This window comes from Petaurus breviceps, unplaced genomic scaffold (assembly GCF_028583685.1).
Source record: "Petaurus breviceps papuanus isolate PSGF00001 unplaced genomic scaffold, PetGlider_PUasm1.0 37, whole genome shotgun sequence".
NCBI lineage: Eukaryota > Metazoa > Chordata > Mammalia > Diprotodontia > Petauridae > Petaurus > Petaurus breviceps.
Window position 1 is genome coordinate 42,061,509 of NW_027186296.1, and position 17,219 is coordinate 42,078,727.

Consider the following 17,219-nt stretch of genomic DNA (forward strand, 5'->3'; position numbering starts at 1 on the left):
TAGACAAATCCCTGGGACAGAAAGACTGACAATCCTTGTCTGGGACAGGTGAGGCAGGACCTAAGTTGGGAAAAAAAGCACGTGTAATCCAAAATCTAGCCAACTTGGTAACAGAGTATTTGTAAAGTAATGATATCCAAAAGGACTGAGAGAAGAAGGAAGATGGTTAACCAGGATAGGGATTCAAGGCCAGGGAACTGCAAAAGATCAGACAAGACAAAGAGTATCAGCGTCTCGACCACTAGTCTGACTCATCCTCAGAATATCTGCTGATTGAATGATTGATGGATTGCTTTGGGTCCATTGCATCCTCCATCCCTGCTAGTCCTAATAGACTAGAATGATTATGGGCTAGGAATGGCTATGTCTTCTGTAGATTAAGCTATAATGCAATAGACTTATGCCACAGCTGTTGACACAGCTCAGCTAATGCACCACCATTATACAGAGTCTCATCTGGGGAAATTCAGTGGCAGGTAGAGATGAATCAAAGGAAACAAAGGCAGACAATAAGAGCACTTAGAAAGAAGGAGAAAAAAACAACAATAGAAAGAAAGGAAACTGGTTGTCTCCAAAGAAGTGGGGAAAAAAATTTCTACCTCCCAGTTTTAGGAAAAAGGAGCTCAACAATTTACAAGACTGATAGCATAGGTAGAAAATCTTCCTGGCAATAATAATAGAGGAAAGGCTATAGAGTTAATGATCTTAGGGTAAAAATGGTTAGCGTAGTGAAGTCTGACTACATGAGTTTAATGCAAAACCAGATAATTTGATCAATTCATTTTTTCCCAGTTAATGTACATAGATACATTCAAAATTTATGTGTCAAGGTCTGCTCTGATGATCTTCTAAATTGAATTTAGAAACCCTGGGCTAATAACACACTTCATCTTTTCTTCAATTTCTATTGTCGATTGTTTTCCATTTTCACAATCTGTACCTACCACTGGTAGGCGCCATTTTCTCAACCTACTCAAAGGGAAACTGGTCACATGTTAATTTCCATTTTCAACAATTTTCTTCCTTTCCTTTCTTCCTCCCATTCATGATCCACTTATTATTTCATGCCCAATAGCTACCATACCCCCTCCACTCTAGGATTAAGCACCTTAAATTCACAGAAGGAAGATTAACTGAGACTCAAACAAAAAATATTTTTGCTCTTCAGAGTCATATAATTTCAAAGTGAAAAGGGACTTCAAAGATCATCAAGTCTAGTCTGTCCCTGAAGAGGAATCTCTTCTATAACATTCCCAACAAGTGGTCATAGAATGCCTACTTAGAGACCTCCAGGAATAGGGAACACACTGCCTATTAGTGCACTCAACTTTTAGATAGTTCTAACTTGTTAAGGAAGTTTTCCCATATATAGAGCTGGTTATCTGTTCACTGACAGCTTTTACATCCTGCTCCAAAATCGTCCCTATAGGGATACAAAGAACAAATCTAACCCCCTCTTCCATATAGCAGCTCTTTGAATACATGAAGAAAGCTATCATTATGTGTCCTTACCTCTTTTCTTTATTAAATGAAGATAAAATGAGATAATATTTGTAAAGCATTTTGTGAACTTCATAGTGCTATAAAATGCTAGCTACTATTTATTATTATCAATAATATTATTATTACTATTCCCAGATGCCCATATGCTTTTTAAGTCTTTGAAGAACCAACATATGAGCCTTGAACACTGTTGCTACTAGAATGGGCTACATGTTTTTTATATATATATATCATATACGATTAATTTTGACATGCATATTCCCTTCAATTATTTAAGTATAAACCCTCTTTACCTCTGGAGACAATTTTGATGAGTTGTGGCTGGAAAATATCATCACTCATTGGCTAGTCTTCTGGAGATGAGTGTCTCTATATACAGCAAGACTGTTTCTTAGGCAACAAACCTACAATCTGCTGCTGGGTAGTACAACAGATGTTAGACTCGGAGTCAGGAAAACCTGAGTTCAAATCCTGCTTCAGACACTTTCCAGCTAGCTAGCTATGTGATCCTGGGAAAATTACTGGGAATAATAATAGCATCTACCTCACAGAGTGGTGGTGATCTTCACAGGTAAGGACAAATGAAAATATTTAAAGTACATGTAAAGCACTTTGTAGACCTTAAAGCACACACACACACATATGTTAGCTGTACTACTTCTACTACTACTACTTCTACTACTAGTACTACTACTACAACAACTACTACTACTATTGCTACTACTACTTCTGCAACTAGTAATACTACCAGTACTACTAGTACTATTACCACTACTTGCTACTACTACTAGTACTACTACTACAACTGCAACTACTACTACTGCTACTAGTACTATTACTTCTGCTGCTAGTACTGCTACTATTGCTATTACTACTACTACTACCATAACCACAACTACTACTACTGCTACTAGTACTATTATTTCTGCTATTAGTACTACTATTACCACTACTACTACTACAACCATGATTACTACTACTACTACTGTTACTAGTACCACTCCAAACTTTTCCAGAGACCATACTGAGCTGGAATAGTTTTGAGTCTTGAGGGCACAGCCACACAATGAAACTTTGGAAGAGGATTTAAGATCTCAGCACTAGATCTCTCTACAACATTCTCTCCCAGTCGGGGATAAATGGAGCAATTTGTATTTGAATAGCAATCATTACCTCCACGGAGATGTCATCCCTTGTGGCTAAGTTCTGACTGACAGCAGCCAGGGAGGCCTGCTCAATATCCCGGATGCACCTGTTGATGCCATCAATGGAATAGTCACACTCTCTCTGACCAGGAGCCTTATCCCTGAAACAAGGAGAACTTTTTAATTAGGAGAAAAGGAGAGTCCAGTTTGCTTTGGGATGGCACATTAACTATTTTTTTTTGCCATTTGGAGAGCAGTTGGGGTTAAGTAACTTGCCCAAGGCTAGTTTTTTTGTGTGGGTGGTTAAATGTCGGAACCCTGACTCCAGGGTTGGCGCTTTCATCACATTAACTATTAAGTGCACTGACTGGGAGTTTCTGATCATGCGTCCTCTTCTACTATGTTATTTAATAAGCAACAGATTCCTGATCATCCTCTAATACCCTCTTATAAATCTGAGTTACATATTCTCCCTGGAGTAAGGTTTTTGGGACATCCTGCCTCACCAAGATGAAGGAAGTTGTAGGGAACTGTCCTCAACTTGAGAGGAAATCGATACCTGAAGAATACACTCTATTTCAGGAAGTAATTAAAAACCTCTTTTAACGCTGAATGCCCAAATACTCCATGAATGGCCAAATACTGGGGCTAAGACTCTGCCATGGTTTAAGTATAACACGTTATAAAAGGTAGGCTCAAGTTCTACCACAGACACTTACTGGCTGTATAACCCTGGGAAAGTCTTTGTACCTTTGTATCCTCATCTGTAAAATGGGGGTAATAATAGGACTTATCTCACAGGGCTGTTTTTGAGAATCCAACTAATATATGGAAAGCACTTTGTAAACCTTGAAGCACTGTATGTTAGTTATTATTATAATTATAAAAGGGGAGTTACATTTCCAGTGTAAATAAGCTACCCCTAGTTGTATTAAGGATAAGAATAATATGTAATGGAATTTTTCTTTGCATGGGCTTCTAAATTTCACAATGATGCTTAAGAACACTGAGTGAGAACGTGCTAGCTAATTCCATGACCTTCCCATGTAAATGAGAAACAAAATACAATTGTCTAAGAGGAAGGATTCATTTAGTTTCTCTGTATAGAAATAAATCTAAGCTCTGTTTAAAAATGTTATATTCTAGTAAAGAATGTTAACAGTACTAATATCACTGGAGATGGCACAGAGAGAGACAGCCACAGCTTTAGCAGGACTCAAAATAGTCACATGATTTTATCAGTGAATTAGATTAAAGCCCAAACCTTTGTTTTAGGGCAGAACAACAAACACTAGTTACCCTTGCCTGAGTATCTAGGTGACACAGGTGGCAGACAGCATTGGTATCCAGATAAAATGATATCACAGTTAAATCCTAGTTTAAATAACAGGCCTGATGCATTTGGTGTCCTGGAAAGAGCACTGCACTTGGAGCTGGGAGACGGAGATTGCAGCTCCAGCTCAGCCACAAATTAGCTGTATGACCTTGAGCCAATCAGTTGATCTCAATCTCCCTACCTACAAAACAAGGATGATAATGCTGGCAGAACATATAATACAAGATTGTTTCAAAGATCAAATAAGATAAGGGATATAACATAATCTGAAACTGTAAGTCACCATACAAATATATGGCATGGTTATTATACTAACAGCTACAAAGGGTAGCCCATGGTGAATGTGAGCCACCTGGGAGGCACTTACCTAATGGAAGTGATAAGGCTCTTGATTGAATCTGATACAGTATGAGAATGTCCAGCAAGGACAGACCAGGTGGGTGGGTCTTTAGGATTGATGGCCAAAGAGCGTGCCGTCCTGATCAGGAAAGATGAACTCTCCAGCATGGTCTTGGCTGAGATCAGGATAGGTTCCTGTGCCCGAGATCCCTGGGAACAAGAAAGCAGTGGGGTTGTAGCTGGTTTGGGAATAGTGAAATACAAGCTGGGGGTAGAAAAGTATTCCTCAAAGTGATATATATTAAATAGATTTTTTTAGGATTTTTAGGATAAAAAAGCTTTTAGGATTCGTAAGAAAAATCAGTATGTTTGATGGAGTGATATTCCAGAGGACAAGGTATCCATACTGATATAAAGCTCTCTTCTTAATCTGATGGTGGATCAGGTCCAAAAAAGATCTAAGGGTATCAGATGAGTGGGAGTAGATAATCAAGAAAGAAGGAAGGCATTTGCATGGTATCAGCATAGCAATCCATGCTGTGATCCTTTTTTTTTTTGGAGGGCAAATGGGGTTAAGTGACTTGCCCAAAGTCACACGGCTAGTAAGTGTGTCAAGTGTGTGAGGCTGGATTTGAATTCAGGTCCTCCTGACTCCAGGGCCGGTGCTCTATTCACTGCGCCACCTAGCCGCCCCTCCATGCTATGATCTTACTGATATATAGCCAGAGACATCAGTACCCAATAGATAAACAAAACTTGTGTACATATTATTAAAATGGCTCACAGAGCATCACAGGACCATAACCTTTAATATATGCTGCATTTTTAGTAATATATGTGCAATCAGTTTAATTAATTATTGATATGATTATCTGGGGCTATAAAGGTTATACAGTAGATAGAGTGCCAGGTCTGCAGTCAAGAAGACCTGAGTTCAAATCTGGTCTCAAACACTTACTAGCTGGGTGACCCTGGTTGAGTCACTTAACCCTATTTGCCTTGGCTTCCTCATGTATAAAATGGGCTGGAGGAGGAAATGGCAAACCACTTCAGTATCTCTACCAAGAAAACTCCAAATGGAGTCACAAAGAATTGGACATGACTGAAATGACTGAACAACAACAAATGATTATCTAAGTAAATTTTAGTAGGACTCAAAATATTCATATGATTTTACCAGTGATTATCTAACAGATTATCTAAGCCTGGGGTTTTTTCTCTCCCCTACTGTTTACTGACATCTCAGAGGGGAAAGGAAGAGTTTAAATACAAACATGATCATTCTAGTATTTGTTAGTATCAGTCATAAAGGCAAGAAACCGCAAAACTGCTGCATGAAAATGAGGGTTTTGGATTGTCTTTGGATTTCAATGGTTTGTCCTATCCCACAAGTACAAGAAACTGAGAGATGGTTGTGGTTACTTAATCTGACCACTGACTGCTAACTCACAACATGATTATTCTGTTTTTCCTTTATTTCCTACTGTCCCACCCCGCTTCTCATCATCAGAAAGTTTGTATCCCTTCAAGTTGGGATACTGAGAAGCATAGTGGTACATGATGCCCATGGAACTAGGAGACAGGTTTCTACAGTCCAGGACCTAGGCCACGCATTCCAGGAAAGAAGAACAGGAAATAATCTATAACTGTGCTTACAGACAAAAATTTCACGAGATATGAAATGCACATTTCCATTCTGTAAGCAAAGGTCTCTGGGATCTCAATAGCCATCTAGACTCCAATGTGGTGGGTGACACAGTCCAGTGATATTTTTTTGGCTTTCCTCACAGAAAAAGTTAAAATACTGACCTCCAGAATACCACTTCCGGGACTACTGATATGCAAATCCATCCCTAAGCAGGACAAATCAGTCTTTCTTGCAAAGAGTCTGATGGCTTTAACTGGGAGCACAGGAGAATTAATGTATATAGTTCTGGCTTTCCCAGAGGAGGAAAGACTACTGACTTACAAAAGGGTGATATAGATAGAATTATAATATGATCGTGCTGTTTTACCCCTTTTTTGTTGTAGTTCATGTCACCTACCTTAAGAAGTCACCAATAAGAAGACTTATATGAACTGATGCAAAATTTTAAAAAGGAGAACCAGGAAACAATGTATTCAATGGCTTTTTTTCTTAGGAATGGCTATTTTTCATTATCCAGGCTAAGGGGTGCCACAGAAGTCTATGAACATTAAAGTTCCAAAGGGTAGAAGGTTTGTTTGGGAAAAATCTGCCGGTAGATGACAAAAAAATAATTCTGTACAAGTTATACTCTTCTCTCTCTATTGGAGCCCAATGGAATAAACAAGGACTGTAGCACAGCAGACAGGGTATGACAGAACAACTATGAGGTAAAGCTCTGAGATGTGCTGGGGAAGCCAGAAGTCTTCAAAAAAGACAAAAAGGCAAGCAAGTAAACATAACAAACACACAGCTTGTTTCTCTGTATTTAAAACAAATATCAAGCCCAGATCTGAATACTCCTAACAACTTTCCCATTTTGGAGACTGAAAATTCAGGGTCCAATAGTCAATCTTATAACTTATTTTCTAATTTTTCACTCAGGATAGAATACTATCTGTTTCATGATAAAAATAATAAAATGATACTTTAAACACATTTAAGCACTGTTTACCATTAACTTCTCCATTTAGCCATTAACATTCAACATTATAGATAACTAACCCCAAACCCATTTTTTCTTGCTTTCTGGAAACCCCTCCCCCCCCCCCCAAAAAGGAAAAAGGCATGTCCTACCTCAGAGCTGATCTGGGCTGGAATGCTGACGAACTCAGGGTTGGAAGCAAATGCTGTCAGATTTTCAACCGCTTCAATCAAGGGCACAGTTGCAATTCTACACTTGGTACGATTGTCTTCAGAAAAATCTCCATCCAAAGCCTGGTGTGAAGAGAAAATACAGAAGTATTTTCTGTATAATGATATCCAGTGCCTGTCCCTGGGGGCGCTAAAACCATCCTGTTCCAAAAGAATGTGGTCTGATTTGTTCAGGATTTTTAAAACACTTGGTAAATAAGAGCAAAGAGCTAATGGAAGCAGGACAATTTTAAGGAACAAAGTCGAATAGGCATCTCATGTAACAAGTGACCTCCTGAATCATGTGGACTACCCTTCCACAAAGGGTAGAATGATACATTCTTGAAATAATGCTCTTCTCCTGGTTTATTTGGAGTATTTACAAAAACCAGAGCCAAGCCCCTTTAAAACTTAATGGAATCCTTTGGAGACTCAAGCATCACAAGCCAACACTAATTCTCCAACCAAAGAAACCTACAGATATAAATATGCCTGTAGTTTAAAGGCAGAAGATTTCCATTCCAAGGAAACATCTTCACAAATGGCTTTATATTAAAGTAGCTAAATATTATATTAATAGCAGCACAGAAGCATGTAACCAAATATCCAGGTCATTTCAGTCATTCTTGTCTCCTGTTCCCCAGATTAGCTACTCTGATCAGATGGTATTCCCCAAATTTGTAGAACAGTCAAGTCTCATGGACTTTCTTATCTCTTGCACTCAGAATTTTTTTTAACCTAATTTGTATTCTCTAAAAGTTCATAAGGTGATGGATAGACTGAGAGTTAGAAGGGACTTTAGAGGCCATCTAAACCAAACCCTCAATTTACAGTTGAATAGAATTAGGCATGGAGAGGTTATGTGGCTGGTTCCCAAGGTCACATAAGTAGTGACTGAGGGATGATGTGAATATCTCCATCCCTTCTGACTCTGAGGGCAGTATGTTCTCTATTTTACCACAATGCCTCTCATCTCATAGAACAGGGTTCTTAACCTGAAGAATGTGATCAATTTCAGGGGGTCCGTGAACTAGGATGGGAAAATAATGATATCTTTATTTCAATATTTCTTTTTTTAATCCTATGCATTTTATTTTATGCAATTAAAAACATTCTTCTGAGAAGGGCCCCATATACTTGACCAAACTGCAGAGGGATTTATGGCACAGACATATGTCCAATTTATACCCTAGAACAATTTTGGTAGAAATGGATTAGTTGTTGACAGAACTCACAGATGCTTAGAAACTGAGATTTGGAAATCATTTTCACCTTTTTTCATTTTAGTGGAGAAGAAATGAAGGCTCAAAGAACCAGTCTCTTGCCCAAAGTTATAAAAGGTACCTGCTAACAGAGTACAACCTAGAAACCAGCTTCCTAGGCTACCAGTCTAATTCTCTTTTTCTGCTCTGCCACGCTGACGCAAAGACAACTTCAACAAGGTTCAGAAATAAGAAAAGACCACCGCCAAACAATTTTTTTTCTTTTGCAAAAACCATTTTAAAAAGGGAAAGCAAGAAAGAAGAGAATATACTTACAGCCAAGCCATGTACTATCAGAAGTAGCAAAATCATTTGTGCTGAGTGCACAGTGATGATGTTTAATCCCAAGAGAATGAACTAAGTATTGCTTTACGGGGCAAGGCCATCCTCTGGCTTCTTAGAAAAACAAAAGCCACTCTTGCACAATTTTTAGTTGGCATCCAACCAGTGAAACTGCCCAAGTAAAAATAACATTCCATTCCACACATCTGACTTGAAACTAGAGTAACAAGCTGAATGAAGAAAGAAAGAGAAGACAGCTACACAATTTTCTTTGGAGGAGAATGGGTATGACTGGTGATATATCTCTTATATTTCATTTTCCAATACAAGAAAGCCCCAGGACTCCAAGGGCAGCCAACAGACAAAAAGGCTTGGTTTCATGGTTTCAGATATTGACAACCTTAACAATCTATCTTGCATTCAGTAACCTTCTGTTCCCTGATGCTGTTTCTGCTTTCCTACTCCCTATCCCACCAACTCCGGATGTTCTAACAGAAACTGGATATCACCTTATTTAAAAAAAATATAGGTTTTTTTAATGACCAAAAAACTATTTCTTCCTTCTACTTCCCCTACCCCACTGGAAACAAACGCAACAAGAAGAGTAAAACTCTTGTAACAAATTAGGCATAGATGAGTAAAACAAATCCTCTCCTTGGTCGTATCTAAAAAAATGTCTCATTCTGTACCCTGAGTCCATCACCTTTCACCTCTCTCTCAAAAAGCCAGCAGCATGTTTGGTCCTCTGGAATCACAGCTGATCACTGCTTTTTTGATCATCATTTTTATGGCTTCCAAAGTGCCTTTATCGTATTGTATTAAATAATTCTCTCCTGACTTTACTCTGCATCAGCTCATACAAATCTTCTCAGGTTTTTACTGAAACCATTTCTTTCATCATTTCTTATGGTATAACAGTATTCCATTACATTCACAGGACATATCTCTTTTATGGCATAATAATATTCCAATACCGGCACAAAAGATTTTTTTCCCCAGTCATTACCCAACTGATGGGAACCCCCTTACTTTCCATTTCTTTCATACTACAAAAAGAGGTGCTATAACTACTTTTTGTACAAAAGCATAATTTTTCTCTTTCTTTAATCTCTCTGGGGTACAGGCCTAGTAGTAGACATATGCTCATTATTTTTTTTTTTTGCTTTTTTTTTTTGGGGGGCAATTTGGGTTAAGTGACTTTCCCCGGGTTACACGGCTATTTTTTTTTTTTTTTTGGTGTTAAGTGTGTGAGGCCGAATTTGAACTCAGGTCCTCCTGACTCCAGGGCTGATGCTCTATTCGCTGCACCACCTAGCTGCCCCATCATATGTTCATTATTAAAAGGACAATCATCAGGCATTACAGATGGATGCCACTTGCTAATCACTACTATATAACCCTGGGCAAATAATCTTCGGGCTTTAGTTTTCTTAATTGAAAATTAAGGAATTAAGAAATTGGATCAGATAACCTTGAAGGAACCTTCTGGTTTTAAATCTACAATCTATAGTTCAAGATTAGATCTAATTGAGACTTTCTTACTGATGTAATCAGAATAAGAGTAATAAAAAAGTGAAAGCTTTGGAAAGAATATAAACACACACATATACATATGTGTGTATGTATATATGTATATACACACAGAAATATACATGAATATACATAAGTATATGTCTGTACACAGAGTGCTTCAAGTGAATGAAGTCAGAAAATTTTAAAAAGTAAATCTCTCCTTCCCAAGAATGCTACATAAAATCTATACTCAGTTGATATCTGAATTCTAGTGCTGCATTACCATCTCCTATTAGAACACTCTACCTGTTTACTCTAAAGGAATCTCAAAATCAACATGTACAAAAAAGAACATGCCCCCAAAAAACTTGTTCCTTCACCAAACTTCCTAATTTCTGTTAAAAGGACTACCATCTTTCCAATCACCAATGTTTGTAACTCTGAAGTCAGCCCTGATGCTTCACTTTTACTCACTCTTATTTCTAATTATTTGCCCAGTCTTGCTGAGTCTAACATCACTCCATCTCTCTACTCAACTAATCACTTCCAAGCTTGTCTTTTAGGACATCACCAGTCTCATTCACTGAAGTGAGTTGCTATGAGAAAGTGACATCCCTAGAAGAATCTGAAAGGAACTGTAAGAGATAAGTTTTGCATACAGATCACTCAGTGTTTAAAACCAAGGAAAATACAAAGAAGAGCCACTGGAATCTAGAGAGAATAAAAATCCTCTTCATTTCCCCTTACCTTAGTACTGCAATATTTTTAAATTTCACAAAATTGTACATTTTATTTCATTTTTTTCAGATCAGTTGATTTTACATCAGCAAATGTCATCCATTTATACCAACAAAACACAAAGACACAACTGAAGAAGGGAGATCTGGCTAGATCCTACCTGTGGAATTGGTGTAATAGCACACCATTACATTCACAGAGCATAATATGGCATAATAATTCCGATGACATCACAAAACATTTTTAGGAAAGGAGATTATGGACCTAACTCATGATCTATAGGCAATGTATCTCCCTGTTAAAAAACCTTGTCTCTTTCCTTTTATGTGTTTCCATTTACCCTAATCTTTGTTCCAATAGGAAAAGACAACAACACTATTTCTGTCATGTTACTTATCTCAGGAAAGATTTCACCTGCCCTTCCAAGATCTTTTCACTTCCTCCATTTATATCTATCTTTATGATCTCTAGAAAGAGGAAACAAATCAAGAAAATTCTGGGATAACTTTTCCCTTTTTCCATTGGAATGGGGCTTGAAGCCTTTACTGTTTCTGAGCTCCCCATCAACAATAACTGGGAACTCTGTATATATCTGCTACCCTGGGAGACATATTTTCTGTGCAGATATGGATCATGGCCTCACTTTTTTAAAAAACAAAACTGAACTTCTGAAATACATTTGAGCAGAATTCTATTTAGTTTGACACACACACACACACACACACACACACACACACACACATACACACAATCTCCACCCATCCCATTATAAGGAGACAGAATCTCAGGCTGTTAATTCAGCAAAATTGGCCCACATGGATATGCAATTAATGAATGTCCCATCTGGAAATAAAACAACTTTTAATGGGTAGCACTATTAACACTGAGAGCAAAATATAAGTCTGGCATTCACACTGGGCTATACTGTGGGTGTGGGGGCAGTGGGGAGGAAAAGGCTGCTGTCCAGAAGACGGTTCAGTGACCTACCTTGATGGTTTTCACCAGGTTGGCGGTGCTGTTGGCGACCTCCTTCGCTGACTGAACAAAATGCCTCTTGGCCACTGGGTTGGCTGTCTTAGATGAAGCAATGCGACAGGCATTACACAAGGCAGAGGTGTGCTTGGCAACAATTGTAGCAGCTGACAAAACCTATAAGAGAGAGAACCTGAGTGCTGCTGCACGAATCTGGTTCAGAGGCTTTGCTCTGAAAATCTAGATTCCATACGAATCAGCTCACGGGTACCAAAGCTTTACTGCAGTGGTTTGCCATTTCCTGTTCCAGCTCATTTTACAGATGAGAAAACTGAGGCAAACAGGGTTAAGTGACTTGCCCAGGGTCACACAGTAAGTGTATGGAGCTTGATTTGAACTCAGGTCTTCCTGACTCCAGGCCTGACACTCTATTCACCAAGCACCCCCAATGCTGCCTAAGAATCATCAAGAAACACAAGACACTACACTTCCCCCTCCCCCCACCCCTGTCGCTGATTTTATTTTATTCAGGCAATAATATAGGTTTTCTTTTTCCTAAGATACCATTTTTAAATTTTCAATCTATAACAATCTTCAAGGACTCCCAAATTTTTTATCTAGAGCACTGCATCATTTGAATCTAGGATGTGCAAGGTTTCTACCTCACCTTCAGAATTCATTTTACCTGCCTAGGACATGCATCATGGTAGGAAGCTGGATGCTACTGTAAAATATTTTTCATCTTGCCCAAAATGTTTACCTGTGACGGACTGCTGCCTGGGTCTACCAGATTCTGACAAGCCATCTGGATGGCCTGATTAGCTCTGGCGAACTGGATGTGATCCACAAGACCCTGGTGGCCTGCCTGGCTGTTGGGGTCAGAGATGCCAACGAGGTAAGCAGCCTGCAACAAAGAAAGGAAACGAGAGTATTAAGTACCTACTCTGTGCCAAGGACAATGCTAAACTGTCTCCTAATAGGAGCTATTATTATTCCCCATTTTACATCTGAGGACACTGAAGCAGGCAGTGGTTAGGTGACTTGCCCAGGGTCACACAGCTAGTAAGTGACTGAATTAGGCTTTGAATTTGGGTGTTTCTGATTCCAGACCCAGCTCTCTGCTCTACAATGGCCACCTGGCAGCTTACTGTACCAAACACAGTATTTTTTGTATAAGACCCACACTCAGCCTTCCAAAGGCTAATGAGGGGAAGAAATGGACTGGTTTTAAACTTGACTATCTACGCTGAAGGAACATGACAAGTTCTACAGCCTAAGCTTCCTCAATTGTTAAATAGCAAGTGTGTTTTCTATTTCAAGGGGCTTCCAGGAGGTAAAAATGGTGACAATATTGCTAAAAAATGATGACAATATTCAAGCTATAAAATATTCAGCCTTAGCTGCTGACATATTTCGTGAAAATCAGATAGAATGAAAATGACTGAGAGGTGCTGATTCAGGTACAGTAAAGCATATACGAAATCGCTAAAGCATTTTCAGGAGGGGAAAAAAAAAGCATTTAATCTATATTGAAGTATGGCTGTTCCAAGAATGTTCCTGGTAACTGAATGAAAATATGCCAATTTGTACAATCCAGAAATATACATGGCACTGAGTGCTGTATACTCAGGTAACTAGAAGATTTCTTTTATCCACTTCAACTTTCCAAATTCAAGACTGATGCAAATCCTCTCTGGGGAGGACTCATGCCAACAGTGGACTATTTGGGGGTCAGTTAAGTGAAGCAAACAGTTATTTCAAAAATTCACAACATGTCCACAGCAGAAGTAGCAGGGTTGACATCTAGTATATTACTGCTGAGCGTCCCAACCTTTTCTCACTTGAACTCTACTTCTAAACACCAATTAGACCTTGTCATCCTAAGGCTCGAAACAATTCAAACAAGTCGTACCTGCTTTTATAAGAACAAAGACATGTAATAGTAATTGCAATAACTCAAAAACCATTTTTTAAAAAAGGATAAACCATTAAGGGGAATATACACACATCTATATATACATATATATCTATGCATACATACATACACATCAATACATAAATTTACATCTATATATACACATCTACCTCTATATAGACATTTTACATATACATATACACATACATCTATACACACATATATACATATATATGTACATACACATAATTCCTATGCACACATATACACACTGTAGGTATGTATGTAGTTCTGTATTTCCTACTCTCAGGCCATCTCCCATCTCCTCCACAGACCTACCACTCATAGCAGAGACAATAAGGTCAAAGAAATGTCCAACTTAGGGTCTCCCTGCATTGAATAATAATTGCTTTTTCTGGACCACTATTTCAGGAAAGTCTCAGCCAATACATTCTCACTCTCGATGATATCTTCCATCCCCTCCACAGCTTCAATTGCCCTGCACACTTCCATGTCTACTCTAGAACCAGAATCAAATCACCTCTGTCACTGTTCCTGATGAAGTGTGTCAACCACCCTCCCAGTAACATTCCACACTAAAGTGCCCCGCTCCTTGGCCACTGCTTCCCATGTGTTTTCTTCACGTTAGAATGCAAGTTCTTTGTTTTTGCTTTTGCATCTCCAATACTTAGCACAAAGTATCTGGCACATAGTAAATAAATGCTTTATTTATTCATTCATTGTTTTATCCATCTTAGCCAAGAGCTTCTCTTATCCTCCTCTACATCATCTTTTCTACTAACTCCGGCAAAACACAAAAAAATGTGGACAGTACCATGCTTCCGTTCAGCTTCTAACTTTGGGAGGTTACAACCAGCAGGAAGCTTTAGTTTCAACTCTTTTGTCTGGGAGAGGGACCAATTCTAGAGCAGACGTTCTTAACTTGGTGTCCAAGAATTTGTTTTTCAAATATCTTATTAACTGCAATTCAATATAATTGGTTTGCTTTATAATCCCAGATATTTTGCTTTATGCTTTTAAAAACATTCTAAGACTGGGTCCATGGACTTCACTTGACTGATTTTTGTGTCTACGATACAAAATAGCTTAAGAACTCCTGCCTCCAGCTTCTTTTTTCCCCTCTCTCCCTGTCCCTCTCTCTCTCTTAACAGAAGCCGTTTTTGTTTTTGTATCTCCAATATCTAGCACAGTGAAGAGCACATTAAATGCTTTATTCATTCAACTATTCATTCTTTTATTCATCTTGGCCAAGAACTTCTCCTGTCCTCTTATATGCTATCTTCCATAACAACTTAAAAACAAAAAAATGTGGAAGGTACCTACCCACCCTCCCTTCTATTCTTTTTTTTCTTTCTTCTTTCCTTCCTCCTTCCCTTTCTTCCAAAATACAGGGGCTACTCATGAATTTGGCCTTATGTTGATCAACATAGGAGCTAACCTAGTTCCCCATCTCACTCCTAGAAGATCACCAATTAATGCTAAGCTTAGTGTATATACGCTATTACCTTAGCCTACTGCAGTGTGGAACTCCTGACTTCAAAAGATTATTTTGCCTCAACCTCAGTCTCCCTATTTGTTATAATTATAAGCATACACCTGGCCAGAAACCTTCTAGAGTCAGTTCCTCTGGATTGGACTTAATCCCATTCTATCCTTGTACTAATAAAAAAAAAAAAAACATCTGTCAATTAAAAAAAAAAGCTTTTCCTAATTAAAAAAAGAAAAGCTGTCAATCCTTGTCTTGTGACTGAATGAGAGGTCAGGCTCACATCTTTTTTCTTTCTTTTTCCTGGATAACCTTCAAGATTCTTGTGCAGATGCATGGAAACCCTAATTTGAATCTCGAGTGGAGGCTGGGAATCAATGTCTTACCATACTTGGCCAAAAAGGATTTACCTGGGCTGCAGCTTCTGTGAGGCCACAGAGGGCCTTGGAGGCAATGCCCACGCATTCTCCAAATAGAGGAAGGTCACCTGTCTTGGCATTTTGCGATATTCCTGCCATCGACTCACCCAGGACCTGAAACAAAGAAAGCACTGTTCCAATAATAGTGTGTGCAAGCGCCTAATGCTAATTTAAAATTTTAATCTTCAAGGAAATTCAATTCTATCTTCTTTCTAGTCTTTTCCCTCATTGATAACAATAAAGGGCAGATAAATTATAATAACTCAGTTTTAAATAGAGAAAAAATAAATTGGGAGATTGAAACCTTCATATCCAAAGTGCCTTTTATTCTAATGGAAGAGGACATAATCATACAGAGCATCAAAAATACAAATCATCTGGATGTCCCTTTCTGTTATTGTATCTAAGCTGGGAACTACTAGAGCTGCACATTTCTAGAGTTTAAAGTAAAGCTAATTATGAAGATAAAAGAGTTTACAGCCATTTCTTTCAACAGAATACATGCCTCCTGAAGGCAAGAACTGTCTTTGTGTTGCCCAAGACTAGCACAATGCTTGGCACATGGTACGTGTTTAATAAATGTTTGTTGACAGACTAAATCCAATTAACATGCACTTAGGAAGTGTCTACTATGTGCCAAGAGTAGGTAGGAGGCTCAGTGGATAGAGTGCAAATCTGGAGTCAGGAAGATCTGAGTTCAAATCCAGCCTCTGACACTTACTAGTCCCGTGACCCTGGGCAAATCACTTACCCTCTGTTTGCCTTAATCCATTGGAAAAGAAAATAGCAAACTACACAAGTATCATTGCCAAGAAAACCCCATGCACAGCACGGGTGTGCTGTGGTCCACAGGGTCATGAAGAATCAGACATGACTGAATGACTGAACAATGTGCCCAGAAATTTAATTTGGCAGTATCAAGGAAATATTAAAATGACAATGTATTTATTATTTAGAATAATTTAAAAAAGAAAACAGTAACTAGTCTAGATTTTAAATTTATACTTACCTTATTTTGGATGATAATTTACTACAAAGTAAAATGTATACTCAAGAGTACTTAAAAGGGCTTATAAGCTTGGTGGTAATTCTTCAAGAAAGACTACTGGGTAAGTGTGTGTGTAATACGATTAAGCCTGCACCACAGGTAGTGAAATAAAGAATAAACACAATTAATTTGCTGTTTCTTAGTAACTTGTTGGCACCACCAAATCTATATGACATTTTAGTGATAAAGATCCCTTAGACAGTAATTCCTCTGGTAATGAGGAGAGGCAGATGATACTTTCCTAATGATTAAAGGAAAACAACTTTATTTCCTGGACTGGGGAAGCAGATTAACTTATATACAGAAAAGCAAAGTCTTAATTATAATTAGAAGGAAATGAAGAAGTAGGGCATTTAGAGATGAACTTCAATGTAGTTGGAAAAACATTCTCTGAGCACGAGCCCAGATATCTAAATATATATA

The 17,219-nt window shown here is 38.3% G+C and overlaps 1 protein-coding gene across 1 annotated transcript in view; it reads right to left on the reverse strand.

Annotated features, from left to right (window-relative positions):
* Window positions 1–17,219, reverse strand: part of TLN2 (talin 2) — a 569,404-nt gene that overhangs the window by 125,320 nt on the left and 426,865 nt on the right. Inside the window, exons 38-43 of the mRNA XM_069098382.1 lie at window positions 15,740–15,862; window positions 12,668–12,811; window positions 11,923–12,084; window positions 7,085–7,225; window positions 4,352–4,533; window positions 2,677–2,809 (exon numbers count right to left, since the gene is read on the reverse strand). Of these exons, the coding sequence (XP_068954483.1) occupies window positions 2,677–2,809; window positions 4,352–4,533; window positions 7,085–7,225; window positions 11,923–12,084; window positions 12,668–12,811; window positions 15,740–15,862 (885 nt within the window). The remainder of the gene's footprint in view (window positions 1–2,676; window positions 2,810–4,351; window positions 4,534–7,084; window positions 7,226–11,922; window positions 12,085–12,667; window positions 12,812–15,739; window positions 15,863–17,219) is intronic.